At 44.8% G+C, this 23990-nt stretch overlaps 1 protein-coding gene and 1 non-coding gene across 2 annotated transcripts in view; one reads left to right on the top strand and one right to left on the bottom strand.

Moving 5' to 3' along the window:
• The window catches only part of CFAP58 (cilia and flagella associated protein 58), a 72390-nt gene that overhangs the window by 46065 nt on the left and 2335 nt on the right, over positions 1 to 23990 (bottom strand). Inside the window, exons 2-9 of the mRNA XM_025201222.1 lie at positions 22097 to 22245; positions 20690 to 20846; positions 16131 to 16325; positions 13094 to 13231; positions 10531 to 10690; positions 9436 to 9518; positions 8256 to 8447; positions 1770 to 1931 (exon numbers count right to left, since the gene is read on the bottom strand). Coding sequence (XP_025057007.1) covers positions 1770 to 1931; positions 8256 to 8447; positions 9436 to 9518; positions 10531 to 10690; positions 13094 to 13231; positions 16131 to 16325; positions 20690 to 20846; positions 22097 to 22245 — 1236 coding nt within the window. The remainder of the gene's footprint in view (positions 1 to 1769; positions 1932 to 8255; positions 8448 to 9435; positions 9519 to 10530; positions 10691 to 13093; positions 13232 to 16130; positions 16326 to 20689; positions 20847 to 22096; positions 22246 to 23990) is intronic.
• Positions 6752 to 6912, top strand: LOC112549882. Its single transcript, XR_003093471.1, has one exon. It is a non-coding gene; the product is annotated as a U1 spliceosomal RNA (small nuclear RNA).

Here is a 23990-nt window from a genome sequence, read left to right as displayed (position 1 = left end):
GCTGAAACCTAGCCAAGAAATCCGTTTCTAGGAGATTTTACTGAGCTGGAGATTATGATGCCCTGGAGACCACAAGTAATGTGGGCAGGGCAGGCTAACAGGGGACCTTTTCTTATTAAGCAATCCAAAAATACCTGCAGCCAGCTTTGCTCTATCTAAATAAGTTTTTGCCAATTTATTTTACTTCCCAAGAGAATGAGAATTTTGCATAGTTTTTAAGACAAGCCAATTTTTTTCTTTCATGGCTGGCTGGCTTGCTAGTGAACTATGAATGAGTATTTTTTTTATTGCTGCACACAGTCCAGTGGTGTGATTATAACCAAAAGGATGCTCTCGCAGTAGCTGTCATCTGACACAGAATATTACATTTAACGCAAGTTATACATCAAATAATCTGCAAGGGGTAAGCGAATGGCCTCTGTAGTAGGTAGTTTCCTGCAGAGACCCCTGCAAGGACTGTATGTATACACAGGACATGGTGAGGCCTCTTCCCTACTGAGCAGAAGAATTGAATGCATTAGCCTATCTCAGTTCATAGCTGCCAGTTCTCTAGAAGGGGGTAAGGAACTTGGGTGACAAGTTGTTATCATATTTTTAAAAAGTTAAAAAAAGGGAAAGTCGTTTTGGGTTCTCACCATGCATCATCCTTATTCCTGTGAATACTTTGCACACATAGACATGCATCATCCAATTTAACTTGTGTTTCACCTGTTGCTGTGAGCTATGGTATCACAGCCCTTACCTGCCTATGGAGGGAAGCAAGGAAGAGCAGGGCCTCCACTCTTGCTTCCCACTGTAACTCCACATGCAGAGGGAAGCTGGGGCAGTGAGTCTGAAACTGTGTGTGGGAAGAAAAAGTTTGGGAATGACAGGAGCCCTAGCTCCATCGCTAATCAGAGGTAGCTGGAATAGCTCATGGGATGCACAGAGAGAGCGTATAAGCTGTTCGACAGTGTCATTGACTCCTCTCCAGACTAAATGGGGAGGCGTGCAAGACACAGAAGCCCTTAGGCACGGTGCATCCCTCCTGGGGCAGTATACCTGCATCGCACCCCTTCCTCACGTCAGATTGTCAATTTACATTTTAGCCTCTAGGTTTATTGTGTATCTCCTTGTTCTCTCAAAGGACCCCAGGCTCAGATCCCTGCAGCACACCCCAGGATCCCCCCAGTGTTTCAGCCATTACTGAAGAACAACGCAGTATTTTTTTAAATAAGTGGTTTGCGTCTTTTCTCATACTGCTCAGGGGACCTGCAGGGAAATGTGCGGGTGGGAGGAATTGGAATCATCACGCTTCCCAAAACTTCCAGCCTAGATGGAAACGTTAAAGTCTGCCAGAAAAATGCTACTTCACCTTGAAAGTGTTTCTTCTGTTACAGCTTTCTGATCCGTGAGTCACAACAGCGTGTGTATGTAGGAAGATGGGAAGGGGATGTCATTCTCATTATTTCATGACTCCTGCATGTACCGACCAAACTTAGCAGAGGGCAGAGAAGTGTGGAGGCAGAAGAAAGACAAGGAGTGACATGAATGTGTCACCAGTGTGCCAGGGTCTTTATGGAGCAGTGAAATATTGCTATGTGAGGATGATAAATTCCACTTCCCAGTCCAAATGTCAGGATAAGGCAATGGCCACCTAATAAACTGCCATCACGCATGCACTTGTGCGTATAAATCACCCACGCAAATTCCTTTCTCTAACTCTCACTTCAGAAAAAGCAAAGTTTAAAAAAAAGTAAAAATCCTGGGGAAAAAATGTACTCTTGTACCTGAGCTTCAATCAGATTTTTACTGTACAGGTTCCTGTCTGATCTCACAGCTTCATACAGGTTCTGCTGCTGTTTTAATTTAGTCTCAGCCTCTGCTATCTTCTTCTTGTAGTCAAAAATCTGCATTTCCCGCACTTTGATATCTTCCATGTGCTGGAGGACCTGGAGTGGAAAGTAGGAAATGAACAAGATTAAGCTGCCTTCCCAAGACTATTAGGGCGGGATAAAATTTTGTGATTTTTATCTCAGATGACAGCTGCAAATCCCTGTAATAAGAAAATTGTGGCTACAGTCACCATCAGCTCAGTCCAAATGGGAAATTTAACCTTTCTAGGCTGCGGATTTAGGGGAAAATGTGATTTTTACATGATGCCAGGGCTTTGGCTCAGATATCAAAGAAGAATGCATAAAAACACACAAGTGCTTTAAGATGGGAGAATAAAAAAACAGATTATCGAGAGCCCTAACAATAAACAGGTTTAAAAGACTGAGACAAAGCAGAGATCAGAGGAAAACTACTAAGTTATTTATAGTCATCCATCACCTATATAGCAAACAGAAAGAAAGTGTGCGATATGTTCCAACAACTTAAAAGTAGATATAGAACAATATGTTTTTTGGATTAATACAATCTCAATTTTTTATGGGTAATTACAATAATAGGGAAACCAACAAACTGTATTTACACTTGCTCTAAATGGGCAGGCAGGAAACTGCCCATAGGAGCATCTGTGATTGGCTGGGAACAGGGAAGTCTGCTGCACTGAAAGGGATGGGAGTGGATGGGTTTTGTAGGAGCGGGACAGCTTTTGAGCAAGGAAGATCACACCCACTCACAATGGAGGTAGAAAGTGACTTTTTTTTAAGATTTTTTATTTTAAACTCATTTTTTATTTTTATTTTTTAAAGCTTGGCAGCATATCACTGCGATGGGGATAGCAAATATTATAGAATAGAAGTGACAGCAAACGTGATTAGCCTGATTATTTTGGCTGGGCTTTTTAATGATGCGTTAAGTAAAACCAGCCCCTTTCACTTGCTAGCAAAAGCTTTACAAAAGCTCAGCAAAAGCAAGCAGAGCTGTGTGGTTATCCGGCAAGGATGTACCAAATACTGTACGGAAGGAGAATGAAGAGGGGGAAACGTGCACGCTAGGGACATCTGCTTCCGGCTTTGTCGTGCAAGTGGAGACAAGAACCCCATCCTCAATGACAGCACAAAGGTCAAGGGGCATAAAAACAACAAGAAAAATGTAGATTCACAGAGGGAATACATGGCAATTTGTAACTACAATTCACACCCACTAGTTGTGTCTCCCTTCTTTGAAGACAGTAGTTCAAACTCAAGTGGAATTTATATTCATGTGAAGTCAAAGGAAAAAAATAATCCAAGCATGTTTAGAGCACATATTCAATAGCAGCAAAGTTTGCTGTCAGCATAGTCATCCCCTCTGTAAATGTTAGAGCAGGGTGAGCATGTTGAGAGGTCTTTAGGGGGCTAGCTATGGGGCAAGAGCTTAATTAATTGATTTTTCTATCATATCCTTCCAACCAGCTCTGGAGATAGTGCATATCTAAATATAGAAAGTTTTATGACAGCAGTAGGGATGGAGTGCCGGCACATTTGGAGCCGACTGCCGAGGAGCCCAGAAACCGCTTACACCGCGATATGAAAGCAGAGTCCCAGTTTATAATCTGCTCCTGCCTCTTCTTTTTCATTTAAAACAAGCTGCCAATAGTAATAAGAGTGAGGGAAAAAAATCAATAAGGCATGTTTTAAATCTGCAGCATAGTCTGGTGACCAGCAAGGCTGAAGCAAGATGCAAAAGTAGGTCATTGCATCTGTCACCTTCCTGCTCCGATCTGAGGCGATGCAAGTCCAATAAACTTTGGGATTAAGTTTCCCAAGTTGGTTTTAATGCTGACGGTGCTGCTTCTGAAATGATGAACCTCAAACATCTCCCCTTCAGAAATACAGAAAAGGCATGTGTGATATGGCCCAGAGACCAATTTCTAAGGGGCTAAGCCCCCACCTTCTAATTGAGTTGAAAGCATCTGGCACTTGTCAGGGCTTGGCACGAAGTGGCCACCTCTTAGCATAAAATATCAGCCCACTTTAGACAGCTTTCTTCTATGACCTTGCCTTCTTGTGTGTAAATTTAGCTATTATTTACCTCCTAATTAGCTCAGCTCAGTTAACCTATCTAAGAGGGCTACATTGGATCCACACTCTACCTAACCCCACTGTGAGGTCTCAAGATCCTCCCTATGTCTTAAAGGTCTATAGCATCACAGCACCGGGCATCCTACAGACAAAGCACATTAAAAAAGAAACAGAGTTGTGAATTTCCCTGAATGTGATGTCAAATTCATGATAGGCTTTTGGAAAAACAACACTTCAGAGGATCTGTTTCCACAGCCTCTAGTTCAGCATGATCAGGGAGCAATGACAGGCGGGACTGAAGGGCTTAATCAACGGTGTGCTTTTCCACATCCGAAGCTGCAAAAGGGAGCAGAGGTGCCACTAATTCAGCTTCAGGTGATAAAAGCCTCTTTTTTTCATGAAAGAAGCACTCTACTCACATTGGGAAGAAACTACTACAGGCTACATGGGAAATGGGCCCAATTCTCACTCTCACGCTGCTGTCAAGCAAGAGTAATGCCATTGAAATCAATGGATGGTCCAAAAAAGAAAAAGGAGCAGAGAATCAGGCCCAGTGATCCCAACGGTGAGTCTATGGGAACTTTTCACCCTAAAACCCTTCATCAGCCTGGATACCGCTCTAACGATGATATTAATCCAACTGCTTGCTAATAGGTTTCATAGATTCATAGATATTATGGTTGGAAGGGACCTCCTGAGATCATCGGGTCCAGCGCCCTGCCCAAGGGACAGAAAGTCAGCTGAGATCAGATCACCCCAGCAAGATAGATTTCATAGGAAATGGCTTTGAAACAGGAATACGGCACCTTGAATGAATGGCCCTGCCTTAGGGTCAGTGGCACAGCAAGGGGATCTGGCCTGGCACTGGGCAGGGGATCTGAAAGATATTGGGCATCAGCTGGGCAAGCTGCTAAGGTCCTAGAGAGCACAGCTGCTGTGCCATCATTTGGAGGGGGCACCACATTGGAGCCTATTCCCAGGCTATTTCTAATGGCTATTTCTAATTCCCTAGGCTATTTTTAATGGCTTATGCAAGGGGATGACACAGCTGGGGGAGGCCACAAGGAAATCCTATGGGCAAAGAAGCTTCTTCTCCAAGCAGTATGATGGTTTTCCTTCAGCTGCCACAGCTCCACAGATTTCTTTGCAGACAAGCACAGGCAAGGGGTCTATGCATCGTCGCATGCACCAGTCTCGCTTCCATTCTTTCTCGGCTCTGCCCTCAAAAACCAAGGAGTAGCCGGGAACAGGGACCGCCTGCATGCCTAGAGGGTGAAGTACCGTGCTGGTCCGAGCAACCTGTGCAACTTGTAAAACAGATCAGTGTGGGTCCTGGAGTAGTAAGTGCCTTTGTAGCCACAGGCTGAGTCAGGATTTGTCCCTCAGTAAATCAAATAAGTGAAAAAAATCCCCAGGAAAATGGCAGTCACAGTGCAGGGCCCCCTACACAAACAGCCCTAGAGCCAGAACTTATTTTCTGAGGCTCCACCACAGTGAGGACAACACCCCTTTGATCAGGCTTTGCCAGGCATAACTGCCAGGCTCTGAGAGTGGGGAAATGGGCAGGGCATTTGGAAGGGGGTTGAAGGACCTTTGGGAGAGGGTCGAAGAAATGCATGGACTTCCCCTCCCACCGTGCTATGCCAGGCAGGGAGGTGCTGGGGTAGGGACTTAAAAAATGTCAAGGGTTACAAATAATTTCCATCAATACCCAAAAATCTCCAGAGTCAACCCCACACACTCTCCTCACTCCCAACAAACTTATGTTATTTTCACCCTAAATATAAAAATTGAGCGGAAATGAATGGTCCTAAAGCCAGAGCCTTGCCATTGTTACTGCTATGACTTACTGCTTGGCCACACTTTCCTCCTACCAGATGCAATGAGAGGGGAAGGGGATGATGTAAAATATGACTTTGGAACGAAGACAGATCTCACTTAAAAGGAATATTATTCCTGAGAAATGATACAAGGTCAGCCAGACAAGGGGGCATGTATCATTCGAAGATATGAAGCCACTGGCCGCACAAAGCTATAAAAGGTAATTATAAAGTGAGAAGGCAGCAAATAACCTGCGAGTTGAAACAGCTTGAAGCTAGCTTCCCAGTAAATCAATGAGCTTCTTGGAGAGCTCTTCAATGTGATCTTCGGCAATTAATGGAACATGTTACAATCATGCTCCTTAGTACACCTTCAGAAATAGGGCTGTACTTAATAGGAGGCAATGAATACAACACAAATGCTTCTGCAGTATTTCTCTGCAGAGCGTCTGCAGAGATGCACCGAAACAGCATAGGTATTATAGGCTGGGGTGCATTCAGATGTTCAGAGGTGATTTTACAAGTAAAGGGCCCACTCCTGTGCGGCGCTGAGCCCCTCAGAGGATGCCAAGCATCCTCAGCTCCCAGCAGATTTCTCGTGTGCTGTTAGCTTGCAGGAGTGGGTCCTTTGAAGATAAAACAAAGCCATGCAAGAGTAAGAGTGTGGACACGTGACACACTCCAGTGTAAGTACATGGGTATAAACATGGAAGGGGCACAGGGCATATAGCCCTGCATCCATATACATCCACTTCAAGATAAAGTTACCTCTCAGGCAGTCAGGAGTAACAATATACCAGTGCAAGTTACACTAATGTATGTGTTGTGTGTCCACAGCTGAAGCCTTTGCTCCCAAGGCAGCCTTTGCTCCCAAGGCAGCCTTTGCTCAATGCAAGCCGGTTATTATCAGCCTCCTTCACTAAATGGTAAGGCCTAATCCAGGCACCTACCTAGGAGAGCCGATTGCTTCTGTTTATTCCACTGCTTCAGACACCAGCGTAATTTGATGGGTTGCACCGATACCATAATCAACGGGTTTTCCCAGGATGAGCCTTGTCCATTGCACTCTGGGCAGGATGACCCTTAGGAGTTTCCCAAATGCAGGAAAATTGACTGCACAATTTTGTGGTAATGGGGGACTGTGTTTGTGCTTTCCCTCTTTTGGCTAGGAGCAAGCATGACTAGGGGGCATCCAAACTCCAACGTCCTTGGGCTGGGGGCCTGCACATAGGATGCTTGCCATGGGTTTCAAGAGTATCCAAAGTCCCAAGCTGATGGGTCTGCGAGGGAGGAGACTTGCCCAGTGGTAGAGCCATGCAGACTTGAACAACTGAGCTCGGCTGGGTTGATTGGGAATTCATGACTAATTCAGTCTTAAACCGAAAAAAAACCCCATGGATGGATGGATGTTAAACCAGTGTAAAACTACCATCTGTTTGCACCCTGAGATATAATTAAATATAAAAGGGTCAACCCCATGGTTTCAGTGTAACAAATGTAGGAGACCAAGGTTTGAAACACAGATTTAAGTCTCAAGCTCTGAGCCAGAGCTGGTGAGAGACATGCAATGGATGCACAACCAGATCCCAACAGGACACCTGACCTCGAGTCTCACCAAAGGCACATTCATTAGACCTCCCACTTGGAAGTGGGGCACCGTGGGCCTGTCTCATCCACATCAGCAGATGAGAGAACAGGACCAGAGGGAACAAGGCTGAGCATGCCCTACACACCCAGATCCATTGATGCACTCCAGCGTTGGAAGCCTGACACTGGGGCGACTCCAGATTCATCCCTGGTGCCCACCCTCAAGCCTGCTGAAGACAAAGAGCAGGCACTGGAGATGAGCGTGAAGCAGACTCGCTAGTGAACGTCCAACCCTGGAGTGTGTCAGTGGACTTGATGAGGAGGGCATGCTCAGCCCTATGCTCCCCAGGACATGCTGGCAAAGCACAGCTGAATAAAACGAGGAAAAGCTAACAGAAGACAAACATGTCTGGAAGCATTCTAAAATGCACGGGGGAACAGGGAGAAAGTAGATGACGCTAGCCTAAAATACAGCACTGATGTATAAGGTGGTGCTGAGTGCAATGACCAGCCTTCACTGTGACCCACCAAGTATTCTCTGAAGACCACTGATAGGATGCACCTATTAGCTGCAACTAAAAAGTCAGGAAGGGAATACACGTCTTTCCAATTTTGCAAGTAAAAGACAGACAGCATATATCAACAACATGTCACAGCAGAAAGGCATTGGCTGTCATGGGACCCCTGCTTTACTTGTGGCAGGTTAGGGCGTTAGGTCTATGTTGTGTCAGGGTTGATGGCAGTCCTATGTAGAGTTCAGGTTATGGATGATTTGGATAGGGATGATCCTACCTAAGGCAGGAAGTTGGACAAGATGACCATTGGAGGTCCCTTCCAGCCCGACTTCTCTATGACTCTATAATTATCTATATGACAGAGAGAAAGGAACCGTGCATGCAAACGAACACTTCCACACCTTCTGGGTGAGCTCACTAGCTTCGTTGATATAGCGGTCTCTCTCCTTCTCCAGCTGGTAGATGATCTTCCTCTGCTTCTGAGCCTCATCCTTGTAGTTCTGGATTTCTTCTTCCAAGTTTCTCTTGGACTGTTCATGGAGCTTCACCAGGTTCAGCTGCTTTTGTGTGGCACTGGCAGCTTTAAGCAAGTTCTGCAAAGAAAATCCCAAAGCAGAGAACTTAGCAACTCAGAAAGTTGCAGAGGCAAACATTAGCCTCTGCAGCAGTGGGTTATGGACTCCCCCGAGTCATTTTGCTGAATTAAGCCAGCCAACCCCAAAAACAGGAGAATTTCTCCAGGACTCAGGCAGAGTCACTAAAGGATGTGGCAGCCCTTTTTCTACATTTGCTATGGAAGCTGGAACACTAATTCTGCATTATAGAAGGACTGCTGCTTATGAAGTGACTCAATGAAGGCAGTGGAACAACTCCTGGCTTAAAATCATACATCTATCCATTCCAGAAAAAGCCAGAGAAGTTGCCATGGACCCCAACACCCTCCAACTTCATTCTCTGGTTGCCAAATTTAACTTGTAAATTGAACAAGAATTTCAAGAACCACTTCTTGGAGTCACGTTTACCAATCTCTGGTTAATTTACCATTAACACGAGCTGTTTTCATACAATATGAGAATTGCAGACACATGAAAAATGGTCATTGCGACAAATGGATCACAAAGGAGGCAGGAAAGGTTGGAGTTAAAAAAACATAAGCCTGATATGCAAATATAGGACCACTGAACACATTGGTGTGGCTTTATTTTTACTAGCGCAGCTTTAATTTGCCTAGATTAACATTAAACTTTATATGGTGTCGATATAAAAAGCAGAGATGTAATCACCTCCTTAGAATACCAAATAACAGGTTTGCAATAAAGGCAAAAGCACTTAACACTTCTGAACTCCCTGCTGTTTTATATGCTAATACTTAGAAGTCCCTTTTGTGTTCGCAGGTAATAATGCTGTTTCAATTCACAGAAAGAAAAAAAAACAGAACGTAAGCAGCTGCTTAGAAAAAGCTTGATGGCCATTATTCATCACGTTCTCCTTGTATTGCCAGTTCTCTGCATGGTTTAAGCTATAGACATCTCATTCTCAAGGCAAGTTATCTGTGTACCAATGTTACCGGTGCAAGCTTACCTTGTTTAATATGTCCCTTTCTCTTACAAGCTCATCTATAGCTTTCTTATCAGTCTCTGCCTGCTTTTTAGCAACCTCCAACTCTAAAGGGAAGATAAAAACATTAAAAACCCTGAGGTCAAGTTCTACAGCTAGAAAAATAAAGAGAGAGGACAGTGGAAGTTGCAAAAAAAAAAAAAGAGAGAGAGAAGGATTTTTTTCCTGGACCATCATGGCTATCACACCACCTCAACAATGTATAAAAAGAGTTATTTAATATTATCCATATAGGGACATACATGAGATTTTGGCACTTATGACTGAGATTTAGGGCAACATTTCTGAGAATGACTGGTCACGTTGGGAACCTCCATTTTCAGGTGCCCAATCTGAGGCAACATAAAGAAGCTGGATTTTCAGACGGTGCTGAGCAGCCCAGTCGGTCTAAGAAGCCTTCAGCTGAGCACCCAAAAGCGAGGGCATGTAAACACACTTGTCACTTGTGAAAATGTTGGCCTAAGACTTCAAAGCTGTACCAGTCAAGCAGGGCTAAATCCAGCCCTGCTGTTAAAGAGTGCAGCTCTACTTCTTTCCATGGAGTTACATCCACCTGAAAACAGGTCCAGATTAGCCTTTCATCTACACGTAAAGAAGACAGGATCATTTAAAAAGTAAGACGAGATGAGCTTAAACCGGAATGGAAGAATAAATAAGTGCCCAGGTGATATTGTGAAGGCTTAAGCTCAGGACATTGGAAACAGAACAAACTTTCGAAGTTGCCAAGAGCTATATTGATATTTGTTGCCATGCTCATGCTTTCCAAAGCTCAGCGACACTTCTTTTGTTTTGCCCTCCTTCCCAGTAAAAGGCCTGGCTGTAGTCTGTGAGAGGGAGCATCAGCTTTCATAGTCACAGAGATGCATACGTTAAAGACACCCGGCCTCATTTTGTGACGCAAAAGAATTCATGTATTGTGCATAAAGTCAGTTCAGTAAGCAACACACCAGCTCCCATTTCCACGGTCCCGCCCTGGGCACCAAAAGGTCATGACCATGACAGTCATGCACTGAATTAATCTTCACCAAAGTGGATCCAACACCATGTATAGGTCCCTACCTCTCTCTAATCCGGAGATTTGATTTTTCAGGGTATCCCTCTCGTGTTCTGCTTCAACCTTTTGCTCCTCGGCAACGCGCAGTTTCCTCTGGATGATTTCCCTTGCCTTGGACAGTTTAGAGATTTCGTGACGCATCTGAGTCACCTCGTCCTCTCTGACCTGCGTGGTAGCAAGAGGCAATGAAGGGGGAACAAAGAGCAATTCACTTAGAAGCCAAAAAGAGGAAACACCGTTTTCCTCAGCAGATGGATAATCTACAGGATTCATCGTGGCAAGAGGTAATGGTGAGAAATACCGTGGGCGGATTTAGAAAAAACATTGGATAATTGCACGGTTATTAAAAATAATTTAAACAAAGCCAGCTAGGGCCATGAGAAGGGTAATCAAATCTCATGCTTCAGGGCATAAAACGAACAATAAAGAATCCCCAAGTGCAACCCACGCATGGCACTACACAACGGGCTCAGCGGACCCTACGCAAGCAGCTTTGCCTTCCTTTGCAATGCAAGGCACTGGTAACTGCTGTAAGCAGCGTACCGCTGGCCTGATCTAGACTCCAGACTGAAATGCTACAGGTACTAATCATTAGTTCAAGGTAATCTGCATCATCACAGATCCTCGCAGGAGGTGAGAGGCTCCATACCAGCTATGAACTGCCTGCCCAGAGGAGTTTTCCATCTATTGACTCCTCTGTGAAATCCTATGAAATACAAACTTTCATTTCAACCCAGGAGAACTTTTACGATCTTTTCTCCAATGCCTGGTGAAGGGTGTTTGTGCCTGAAAGCTTGCAATGAAAGAAATCTTTTTTGCAAAAATCTGGTTGGTCTAATAAAAGACATCATCTCTACTATGAGTCCTGATTGCCTTTTCCCCTAGACCAATATGGCTACAACCTGGATACCAGAATCATTGGTCACTACACTTACTGAAGTCAACAGAAATAGTCCCTACAACTACTGAGAAATTAATACAACCGCTTCCAGCATCACCACTGTATTTTTTAAGCCATCCATGTCAGCAACCACTGCTTTGTATAGAATCAGACATTATTAGGAAGCCCGGTACCGGGATGTGCAAGTACCTCTGTGAGGAACTGGATGCCCTCAACTACTACTGACCAACACTGAGCTGCAACAGGTTTACAAGATGTACTTCACTGGGAGTTGCGGGTACCCAACACAGAAGCTATTCGGCATACTGTGGGACTAGGATGCAATTAAAATGCCTCCAGCAGTGTGGTCCTGCTCCCTGACTAGGGCTCTGATGTGCTTTCTCAATATGCACAAGTAACAACCGGACAGCATCTTCCAGCATTTCCACGCTGTGCATGATCTGACATAGTGATGAGCTCCATCGACTTTCAGTGAAATCAGGATCTGGCTGTTAAACTAAAATCCTCCTCCTCACTCCCTCCTCGCTCCTTCCTCACTCCCTACAGTCCTGTACTTGCCTCCTATTTGAACGCGTTGCTTGTAAAGTTTTACACAAAGATGATATTGCTGGAAATAATGATCATGCCGCCTAACCTGGAGGACAGTCATTTGGGGGTTTTTAATGGGTAATAAAAATGTCCTTCCAGTGTACCTGGCAATACAACCGAAAAGCAAAACTCCTACACTGCAATCTCACGGTGGATCCAAAATACAGTAGGATCTTTCCGTTCCATTAGCGCTGAACTGATCTTCTAACATGTCTGCTCGTGGTTTGTTTTCATTGTTTTTAACCAGCAGGGTCCACTGAACAAAAGCTCTCTATCAGCAACTGACTTCTTTTATTCAAGGGAATTGGCTGTACTTTAGTAAAGCATGATAAGCTATTGGTTTTCTGTCCTGTTCTCTAACATAACCAATGTTGTAACTGTAGCAATGTTACAGGATACAAAACACATGGCCCAGCAGACATATAGTAATAATATCTAACACTTATACAATGCTCTTTATTCCCAAAGGCTCTCAAAGGGCTTTAAAAACTTTGAGGATCCCTTCCCTCACCGCTGAAATGCAGCCATAAGAAACCTGTGTGGATCAGCTAGTAAACACTAGTTTATTTATTTGTGCTGAGCTTCTCCAATTGATGTTGAAGGGTACATTTAAATAGGCAGGAGGTAATTTAGTGTATTGGAAATTGGCTGGAGCACGGTTATTATTGCTAGTTATTATTGGCTTCTGATAGCACTTGGAGTGTGCTAATCACTACAAAAACTGTAAAGGGAGGCACAGCTTTTACAAGCTTTTTACGCCCACAGGTTTGACAATCTAAAAAAGACTTTATCCTTATGAAAATTACTATGGGATCTTTAATGACCGGAGGAGGTCAGGCACTTACTTGAACGTCCCTTCTGACAGACAGCTCCTCCGGTCGCACGGCACAAGCTAGCGCTATGCTTGGATGCTGCATAGTGCTGACGGAGAAGAAAGGCTGAACAACTGGATGGCCAACTCTATTCTTGAAACAATTAGACTCCCCTTCCAAGTGCCGGTCAGGGTTACCCCTGCTTCACCTGGGACAGCGGACAAGACGCCAGTCCCCAAAGTGATCCAAAGGGTGCCCGGTACTTACTTTCAGCTCCACTGTCTTCTGCTGGTTTTCCTGCACCACCTGTTCAAAGGCCAGGCTGTGCTGCTCATTCTCTTGCTGGAGTTTGGAGTTTCTGAGCTGAAACTGCTCGAGCTCTTTGGCGGCTCTCTCGTTCAGGATCTGTTAGATTACAGAGCAAGCCATTTAATTCTTTTCAATCTCACGATGCTATGCACATATGCAGCACCCTGAGTCTCCCCCAGGGTGGGGCGGGAAAGACCCGCCTTGATAGATACCCCTCTTTATCCCTGATGAAATGACTAATGTGCTCAGAAATAGGGTGAATGCTCAATAGCTAAGGGAAATGACAACTTCTAATGAACACTGCAGCCAGCATCATTTTTTTTTGGTGAGGGGGGAAGCTCTGTAAGTCTCCCTCACAGGTGGTGGATAAATATTTTAATGCCTGTTTGCCATTTGGCAGGCATCACATCCACAACAGCGCCGCGCTGTAATCATTGCAAATGAGTAGGAGATTCAAACAGCTTTAATCAGCTGAGGGGCAGGGGAGCTCTATATCTTCACAAGCAAATCCCGCATTAATATGGCTATAACATTTCCTTGAGTGCACAATTTGCTGACATCGGGGCACGACCGTTTTCCATTCTAATCTGTCTTCAGTCAAAAGCCCGGAACAGCAGTTTCAAGGTTTATATGGAGAACATATATTTTGATATTGGAGCTGCCAGTCTTTTCTTCTGCTTGATGGGACTTCCCTTGGCAGACGTTACTTCATAAGCGAGGGAAAAAAACTGTCATCGTATTTTTGGATTCAAGCATCCATGTGTGACAGACTGATAAAGTCAATATATAAAGTCATGCCGTTTAAAACTAAAGGGGAGGGGTGAGTTGCCCTACTCAAATGCATGGTGGGAACACAGGATAAAGATGAGAGCGGTGTCTCTGACTCAGTAAAGAGTCGGGATTGTTTGCAAAGCCTGCAGGGCACAGACAGCTCCTGTGGTTCTCTGAATCCTGCTCTCAGACTAATGAACAACCTCTGCTACGAAGTGCCGCCCCATGTGGTCTCCTTACATCCCAGACTGAAAAATCCTAGAAAGGGCTAAAGCAAGGAGGTGCAAATACAGAAGAACTGGGATAATGAAAAGGTCCTTAACCTATACAAAGATGAGGATTTGTAAATCAAACCGGTGTATACACAGCTGCAGGAAAAAGCTGCACAGGACTGAAAAATGGGAGCCCTCAGAAGTAGAAGCTGCATTTAAGGTGTGTACAAAAGTTGCTTTGTTCACCATTTAAAGCACTTTCCTGCTGTGACTTGACTTAGAAGTGCACGGCTTCACAGCACTTTAAAAATGGGTACGGACCTTCAAATGAACCCTTGTTAAATGATGAGGTATTAAATTTGAAGCGCTGTATTTTACAGCGCTTTGGCGACTTATAGCACTTCTAATCACTTCCGTATGTTGATTACGTTTCTGACCAGTGGAGAAGACCCAGGAAGATGTGGAGCACTTTCCAAAGTTGAAAATTGCAGGGAAGCTCAAAGCCCCCTCTCCCCACACCTCTCCCCTGCAAACACTGAACTTCTGTCATGTTTAAGAGCACTGAAACTTTATAGTGCTATAAGAAGTGCTCTAAATTACAGAGCTGTAAAACATGCACTGAGCACTTCTGTACACACCTTTAAACAGCTGTGCCCTTGAATCAGTAACCTGATGTGAATATGAGTGATCTGGGTTTTACTGTATTATGGAAGGGCAGGAGACAGCATGCTGGAGTTGGGGATATCCTAGGTAATTTGGTGCATCCTAGAGCTGCGTTGTGGGCTGCACCAAACCCAGTCTTGTGCAGAGAAAGAGGCAAATCTCCCTCCATTTCTTTATGTGAGGTATATTTTATTTATACCTCATACTGAATTAACAAAGTAACTGTCACAGGCTTCTACCCACATTGATTCAGGGACCTAAGGGAAGAAAGCAACCATGAATTTGCAAGATACACGCAACTCCTGAGAAAGTTTCCTCAAGGTAACATTGCTTTACAATTATCGACTCTCCTTTGCTATTTGCTGAAATTGCTTCTCTGGAGGCATCTCAGTTGGGGGAAATGGACTGAAAACCTGAAGACACAAACTAGTTGCAAAACACTGTTTTAGGACTTTCCCAGAAAAACGACTTGAAAACAATATAAAGAATCACGAAGGCCATTCTCTGCATTTCTACTGCAACATTTATCTGAGGATGTTTACAGCTGTTATTACCCAAACCTCAGAGCAAACTTGAGAGAGATGTAAAGTTCAGTATTCCCATTTGACAGATGGGGAAAGAGAGGAACAGGGGTTAAGAGACTTTCCCCGCACCATCTAGCAAGGCAGTGGCAGAGTAGGGAATACTAAATTGCTGGTCTCCTATTCTGGCTACTAGGTCGCACATGCTCTTTGCTGTTTCCTAGTTACTTATTGCCTTTTCAAGAAGAGTCCTACCATCATCATCACATGACAGACAGGAAAGCAAAGGCCTTAAAGTCTGAACAAGATACATGTTCATTAGATAAAAAAATAAAACTGTGCCGTCATGTGCTGCTCTTTAAATTAGTATTTAGACACGCAGGCTGGTATTTTCAAAGATACCCAATTCTAATCCCATCAAATTGCACAGGGATTTGGAAACCTACCTCCTTCAGGCTCAGTTGAGTATACCAATCTAATACACCCAAGCATCTGAAGCAGAACATAGTTCATAGACACGGCATCCTGGTCTGATTACCAAAAGGCTTCCTGGAGCACAGGCGGCAAGGTTTTGGCATAGGATTGTCACAGCACATTGCAAACTCAATGGAGACTTCTAGTTAATAAACGTCTGACGATAGGATAATCCATCCAGTGATGGAAAGATCACCTCCGCATTCTCAATCCTATTATGAAAATGCTAGAACAACTTAATTTCCTCTGTATTGAGACCTAACCTTACCCACAGAATCTGTGTGCGTGTGGGTGTGTGCACGTGCGTGAGCGTGCACACACACGTGTTAAAGGAAACAGAACAACCAACCGTACCTTCTGCTCCTTGAGCTGCTGCTCCAATTTTAGGAGCTCCTCTCTGGTCTTCTGCACATGCTGCTGAAGCGTCTTGATTTCAACGTTCTTGCTGTCTGTGTCAGAGACGAGGTGTTTCAGCTCTTTCTCCAGTTTCTCTTTCTTCCGAGACTCCCGCGATGCCTCGTTCTGACGCATCTGGATTTCTTGCTGGAGCTGCAGTCACATAATGACGGGTGGGGAGAGCGCTGTTAGGGCTTTGTCTGTCAGTTAAGTAGGCAAACAGTGTACAGTTTCCTGTTACTGTGCTGAGCATTTAGTGGCAGTGTGTGGCTTTTACGGAAAAGTGATGGAATATGTCAGATCTGCTCCCCTACTGACTGGACAGAAATCAGCATTTTTGGAACTGAGGGCATCTACAGGGCCATAATTATGGTGCATTAATGCCTGTGGGCGTTTTTACATGTGCTCCCAACGTGGTGCCAGGCACTTTTAATTAGTGAGCCTTGCTAATTAACAGCGCCTAGCATCACATCAGGAGCACATGTATTCAGCAGCACAGCAGGCCTCCATGCTGAGAAAATGGCAATGGCGCGCTTTGAACTAAAGCGGATCAAACATGTTGTAGTTCAAAGCACACCACTGCCATTTTCTCAGCGTGGAGGCGCATAGCGCCGCAGATACACATGATGCATGAGGCTGCCCGAGCACCTCAATTTATGATTAATCGAGTCTGCTCCGACATGCTGGGTTTCCAGTGCATAGGAGCAAGCTCCTCACACGTGTGTAAGTGCCCTGCAATAACAGGTGCTAACTTAATGCACCGTAATCGGCACTATTGCGCATTAGCACAAACGAACAGTCTTTTTGTGCCATTCATGCATAGCAGACTAAATCTACTGTGCATGAGCGCATTAGCACGGGTTTTGCCCACTGTGCTAATGCGCAGTCAAATTAGGCTACTGCACTCGAAGCGTCGCGTACAGACGCAGCCACCGAGTTCTTTTATTTGATTGCAAGGTTTTCTGCGGTATCAACCATCACGTGCCAAAAGCCACACACGGGGCGAGCTGAGTTTTACGATGGGGTGTTTTACAGGGGCTCATTCTCACCAGCGTAGAGCAGACAAGCCCTGTGGCTGCTCTAAACTGCATGCACAGTTAGTTCAGTAGAGACATCAACAGAAAAACTACCTAGAGCCACCGCTGCTGCTCCCCTTAGATATGGCAATCAAGAGCTGAGGATGGAGCCCTCCCTGACTAGCTGTTCAGTTTCTGAGAGGACAAAAGCACAGTACGTGGCCCACGATTTCATATCAAAGTTAAAGGATAAATTGATCAGTGAAGACAGCCAATGAACCAAAGATCTGGTGCTATTTTAAGCAAGCCACATTTTTAAAGGTTTTTGCTGTAGCTTCACTTTTTCTCCCTTCTATCTCTATGGTCCATTTCTATCTGTATGGCCCCTCACTTCACCAATCTTAAAGCCCACACCTTCCCAACAACCTCTACCAGACCACAGTGCTCTCCCAGCGTGAGGATCTGCAATAATAGACAGCAGCGCCACTTCCCAAGGGCTGCAGTCATTGCATGAAGATCCCACATCTGACCTATTCTTCTCTCCTGTGCATAGGTTTTATGCTTGCAAACACTACTATGGTTCCCGGCAGCTCTGCTGAATGCTCCACGTTCAGATCTGATGCATGCTCAGACACTGCGCCTCCGAGGCAATGCATGGTCTAGGAGCACGCAAGCACTGCTTTTAGTTTCTAACAGCTACTGTCTAGATGAACGATGGCCAGAACAGACAAGCCCTTCAATGAGATCTTGAAAAGGTGGTGGGTGTGAAGGGTGTAAGGATGTGTTGCAGAGTGGGATGTAACTACGGCGAGAGCTGGGAGACATGGGGAGTCGACTGCATGAAGAGTAAAACCTTCTGTAAGATTCAGAGCTCAAGAGGCTCTGTCTCAGGAAATGCTGGGACATTAAAAGTTACGTGGGAAGATTTAAATGACTGTAAAGTGTGATGGGTGTTTCACTGATCTCCCTTTGCTGTAGCAGGGATGACTTTCCACAGCTCCCTCAGCCCAGCAGAGATACTGACCTTTCCTCTGCTTTGCAACCCCAACTCATCACATTTGTGATGGGCCGGCATCCGAGATGATGCTCAGGGGCAATCAGCATGGATTTATTAGGGGGAGATCATGTCAGACCAACCTGATTGCCTTTTATGATCAGGTCACAAAGGCCATGGATGCAGGTGTCGCGGTGGATGTAGTCTTTCTGGACTTCAGCAAGGCCTTTGACACCGTCTCTCACCCCATCCTAATTAGTAAACTAGGTGACTGTGGCATAGATGCCTACACGGTCAGATGGATTGCAGATTGGCTGAAGGGTCGCACTCAGAGGGTGGTGGTGGATGGATCATATTCGACTTGGGGGGAGGTGGGTAGTGGAGTCCCTCAGGGCTCGGTCCTGGGCCCTGCGCTGTTCAATGTCTTCATCAGCGATCTTGATGTTGGGGTGGAGAGCAACCTGTTTAAATTCGCTGATGACACCAAAATTTGGGGGGAGGTGAGCACGCTAGCAGGGAGAGAGAGATTGCAGAAGGATCTGGATAGGTTACAGGGGTGGGCAGACAGGAACAGGATGTGTTTCAATACGGACAAGTGCAGGGTGCTGCACTTGGGTAGTAGGAACCAGCAGCACACTTATACGATGGGGAGCTCCCTACTTGAGAGCACGGAGGCGGAAAGGGATCTTGGTGTCATTATTGACTCCAAGATGAACATGGGCCGACAATGCGAGGTCATGGTTGGCAGGGCTAACCGGACCTTGTCGTGCATCCACAGGTGCATCTCGAGTAGAGCCAGGGAGGTGATCCTCCCCCTCTATGCGACGCTGGTCAGGCCGCAGCTGGAGTATTGTGTCCAGTTCTGTGCGCCCCATTTCAGGAGGGATGTGGACAACATGGAGAGGGTCCAGAGGAGGGTCACCCGCATGATCCGGGGACAACAGGGCAGACCCTACAGTGAGAGACTGCGGGACTTGAACCTATTCAGCCTCCACAAGAGAAGGCTGAGGGGGGACCTGGTGACCGTCTATAAACTCACTAGGGGGAACCAGAAGGGTTTGGGGGAGACGCTGTTTCCCCTAGCCCCTGCTGGCATAACAAGGAATAATGGGCACAAGTTGATGGAGAGGAGGTACAGATTGGACATCCGAAAAAACTACTTCACAGTCAGGGCGGCTAGGAGCTGGAACCAACTTCCAAGGGAGGTGGTGCTGGCCCCTACCCTGGGGATCTTTAAGAAGAGGCTGGATACTTACCTGGCTGGACTCATTTGAGTCCCGTTTTTGTTTTTAGGGTGAGTGGTTTTGTTTGTGTTTTTTGGGTTGTTCTCCCGCCCTGGCGGGGGGTCGGGCTAGAAGATCTATTAGGTCCCTTCCGACCCTGAAACTATGAAACTATGAAACTATGAAACTCTCTGCTCCAGATGGGTAACCTGAGTGCCTTACATCTCATGCCGAGCAGTAGCCCAGGCCTGCTTTCCAGTTTGTGACTAATAAGGTCTACTGCAAGTAGGATGATGCCATCTGTCTTTAATCTCTCCCTCCTGCCCTCTCCACCCCTGCACTCGTATCATTTTCTTTCCCCTCCCATTCTCCAACTATATCTCCCCATTCTGTATATCAGTTTCCCACCCCGCTTTCCTCCTGCCTTCTTGCTCTCTCACTTCCAAATAATCCTCTCACTGATCTCCAGCCCACTACATGTTCAACTACCATATGCAGGAAGAGACAGCTAAACCCAAGCTGGTGACCCCTCAGGGATAGAAGATCTATCCATTAAATTATTTGGGGGGATGAAGAGCAACTCTCACGAGGGACTGTAAGAGCTTAGTTTGTTCAGCCTTACAAAATGTAAACTTCAAGGGGATAGGACTGCTCTCCATAAATTCTTAAGTGGGGGTAAGCACCAAGGAGGGAAAAGAGCAACTTAAGATAAAAGCAAGAACGTCCCAAAGCAAATAGGTATAAGTTGGCCATGAATAAATTTAGGAAAGAACTGATCGTGAGCAGGGCGAAGCTCTAGAATAGGCTCCAAATAGGAGCAGCAAGGGAAAAATCCTAAGTAGTGTGAAGAGGTACCCTGATCCTTTTATGAAACGGACTGTGTGACGTGGTTGGCTATGAAGGCAGGGGGCTGGAGTCGGTAACACAAAGGGGCATTTCCAGGCCTACATTTGACGTTCCTGTCTTGCAGACCTGGAGGTTCCCAGTGCAAGGAGAGACATGCCAAAACTGAGAGGGAATTTTAACTTGGATATGGGAGGCTCCAGCCAAACTCGGGGAATATGGGAGTTGAGGAAGAAGTCAGTAGATAACAGACAGCTTGGTAAAGAATACAGGAGGGAAAGAAAGCAAAGCATGAAAAGCACTGATGACAGACTCCTTGCTGAGCAGCCCTGAAAGGGTGGGGAATGGAAAATGACAGGGAACAGTGCAGCTCTCAATTGCAAAGGTGGGGGAACAGTTTGGGACAAAGCCTGCGTTTGCAACCCGGTGAGCTGCACAGACCTGAGCGATGGTTTGCTCTGCCTCGGTTTTTGCACTCTCCGTTTCCTGCTGTTGCTCTGTAGTGTGCGTTAGACTTTCACGTAACTTCACAACCTCTGACAAGAGATGGTCTCGCTCCTTTGTTACCTCGTCCTTAAATTTTAGCAAATCCTGGATACTGAAAGAAAAAGAAAGAATAGTGGAGCAGTGCCCAAGACCCCCTGTACCCCCCTCTGAGTCCAGAACAAGCTCTTTTGCAATGAATTAGAGTTTAAGTGTTGCCTATTCCATTTTAAACTCCTCTTGAATTAGTCCATTGCAGCTATCAATCACGTTATGTGCTCTATCTATAGCACTCATTAAAAAGTCACCATCACAGCAAAATCTAAACTCTTGGTGCCATTGATGCCCACTGGAGAATCAACCAGCCACCCTATTTCTATACCCTTTTCCAGGTTCCCCACACTGCTGTATCCAGGCTCCTTGAAATCTGTCTGGCTGCACAGATGATGCCTTGAAGATATAACATATAAATAAAAAATACTCTCTTGTCCAAAAACACATAGGAAGTTAGACATGTTAACCTGAAGTCAAGCAGAAAGCAGGGCATGGGGACACCTTAGACACTAACTAGTTCAGAGGCGCATGAACTGACAAAAGCAAGTGGTTGGCTACAAAAGCTCACATGTCTCTGAACAGTTAGCCTCTAATTAGGATGCCTCCCTGCCCCACCTTCAAAGGCACAGGCAACCCGAGGCTCTGATCCTGAAAAAGCTAAATTTATTGGAAATATTCCAATTACATATTCCAATTGCAGTTTTTCAGCTACACAGAATGATCTGTTGTCGTTATATTGTATTACAGGAGGCTCCAAACGAGGTCCAAACCTCCCAGTGACAGGCACTACATAAATGCACGACTTTTGTCTGGAAGATTTTACAATATAAATATACAAGATAAAAAAGGAGAGGGAGGGGCACAGCGAATGACAGAAGTTACTTGTCCTTAGTTACGCAGCAAACCTGTAGCAAAGCTGAGGACAAGGAGTTCAGGTTTCCTGGCTCCCAGGTCCCCGAACCTTGGTGTTATCACCCATGCATGTGTTTTCAGACACGGCCACTCAAATTAGACATGTTTCCTAACAAGATAGCCCTGCAGACCCGAAAACGAATCATCTCTATGTTGTTCGATCTCTCTGGGCCTGACCCAATACTAAGTGAACTTGCTAAATTTGAATCTCTATTGGTGCGCACTTTGCACAGCCATTTACCCCAGCAAAAAGTGCATTTGCTACTCTGATATGCACTCACTTTACACCAAAATAAGTGATCATACAAGGCACAAAGTGCAGGGCCATGCAGCACAAGACCCCGTGATTGCACTGGGCATGAAATTAAGCCATCCCTCTCCCTCGGGAAGGTGACTTACTTGTACTCTTGCCCCAGCGATAACCCAGATCCTTGCTCCACTAATTTAGTCAGGTTGGTAATCTCCTCTTTCAGCGCGATAATGGTTTCCTTTGCTTTCTGCTCCTTTTCATAGGCAGCATCCACCATTTTCCAGGCCTTTTCAATCTCCTGAGGACAACATGGGGAAAACAGTATAAAAATTACATTGGATTCAGAAGGAACCGTGAACAGAAAACTGATTCTATTTCTTGCCTAAGCTTGCTATGTCTGTACCAACCATACCATTGGTCTAATAAAAGATGTCACCCAGAAGAACTCTTGCGTATCTCCTGGACCATCACGGCAAGAGCATCACCCCCATGCTCACAAAACCTGGAGTCATTAATTAGCCATGGATGATATCTCTGATTGGACTAACACCATGGTTGGGATGGCTTAGACAGGCTTTCAAAAGCAGTCCCTTCTTCTTCAAGTTCCCATCCCATCCCATCCAGCGTGCAGTTGGTCCAATAAGATATAACCCACAAACATCCTTGCCTCTCACATATTTCTATCTTGAAATGTTTTATTTACTCTAGATAAATGAAGAGTTCGTATCAACTACAACTGCAATTAGGGTGGTGAGGAACAGATGCTACTTTGAGGGTTTTCCCTCCCGTTTGTCTACTTCAACAGCGTGCTGCGCAATGTGGCTGTTACTCTTTCCAAGTATAGTCAGCCAAGCCCCAATTCAAAACCATTAAGACTGCCAAGTGATTTGGGCAGAACCGTATTGTCTGCAGCTAACGGGGAGGGCAGCTAAAAGAAAACAGCAAAACTGGAGGACCCGGTGTTTTCTTCCTCCAATCTATAAATAAAAAGCAAGTGTGCAAGTATGAGACTTGCTACTCTACATCTTGAAGGATATGGTGACTGCAAGTATTCAGTTCAATTCACTAACCCGCAAGATGTGTTTTTTGATTAATAAATTATTTCTAAATGCAAAACATCATTTAATCAATTCACTTTTCTCTTATATTTCCAGCACAATAAAGGTAGATTTAATGAATACCAAATACATTCTAAAATGCTGTTTTTCTACATTTAATTGAATTCCAAATTCTATCCAAATGTAGCTCAACACAAATCACGGATGGGAAAAAAAAACAATCATCATCTAGTAAAGAAGAAATGACTCATTTGCCATTTTCTAACATAATAAAAATGTAAAAATTAAGAGTCTGAATAAATGTATGTTAAGCAACAAAATTGCTTAAATAAACATGTATCGAGTTAGTGTATCTTCCAGGTTAGCAAAAGCAGCATCAAATTTAGATGCAAATAGATGTGTTTTAATGGTTACCAATGATGAAAATCAATCTTTTTTTTAGGAAAATACTAAAGCATGCAAATTCCAAACTAGATTAAAATTGATCAAGGTTTCATACTGCCTGATTAAAATTGAAATTAGAATTGGTGATTTTAATCAATCTATCATGTGAGGAATGTTTTTATTGGCTTCAATGGAAGTTGAATTGGGTCTTTAGGCTTGAACTTGCAAACTGTATTCAGATAGATGAGGATTCATATACCTGGCCCACTGATTTCAGTGGGGCCACTCAAGAAAATAGTGGCTGCAGGTCACCTGGAAGAAATAGTTATAGCAGAGTTGCTTACGGTGCTCTCACTTGCTTTCACAAAGCATCTGAAATCAATAGCATTTGCCTGCACGCAGTTCGAGGCCCTTAAGTTAACAGGTGAAATCCTGAATGAGATTTTGGCATTGACTTCAGCTATAACAGAAATGTTCCTAGTTCTTGGTGTTTGTTTTTAAATATAAAGGGAGGCAGGAGTGGTGGTTCTTTTAAAAGTCAAGAGTAAAAGGGGAGTAAACTTCTGATGATAGAACCCTTTATTTTATTTTTTTAAATCAC

Source organism: Alligator sinensis, unplaced genomic scaffold (genome assembly GCF_000455745.1).
Source record: "Alligator sinensis unplaced genomic scaffold, ASM45574v1 scaffold61_1, whole genome shotgun sequence".
Lineage (NCBI taxonomy): Eukaryota > Metazoa > Chordata > Crocodylia > Alligatoridae > Alligator > Alligator sinensis.
The sequence above is the reverse complement of the archived record's forward strand: the minus strand, read 5'-3'. Positions and strand labels throughout refer to the sequence as shown.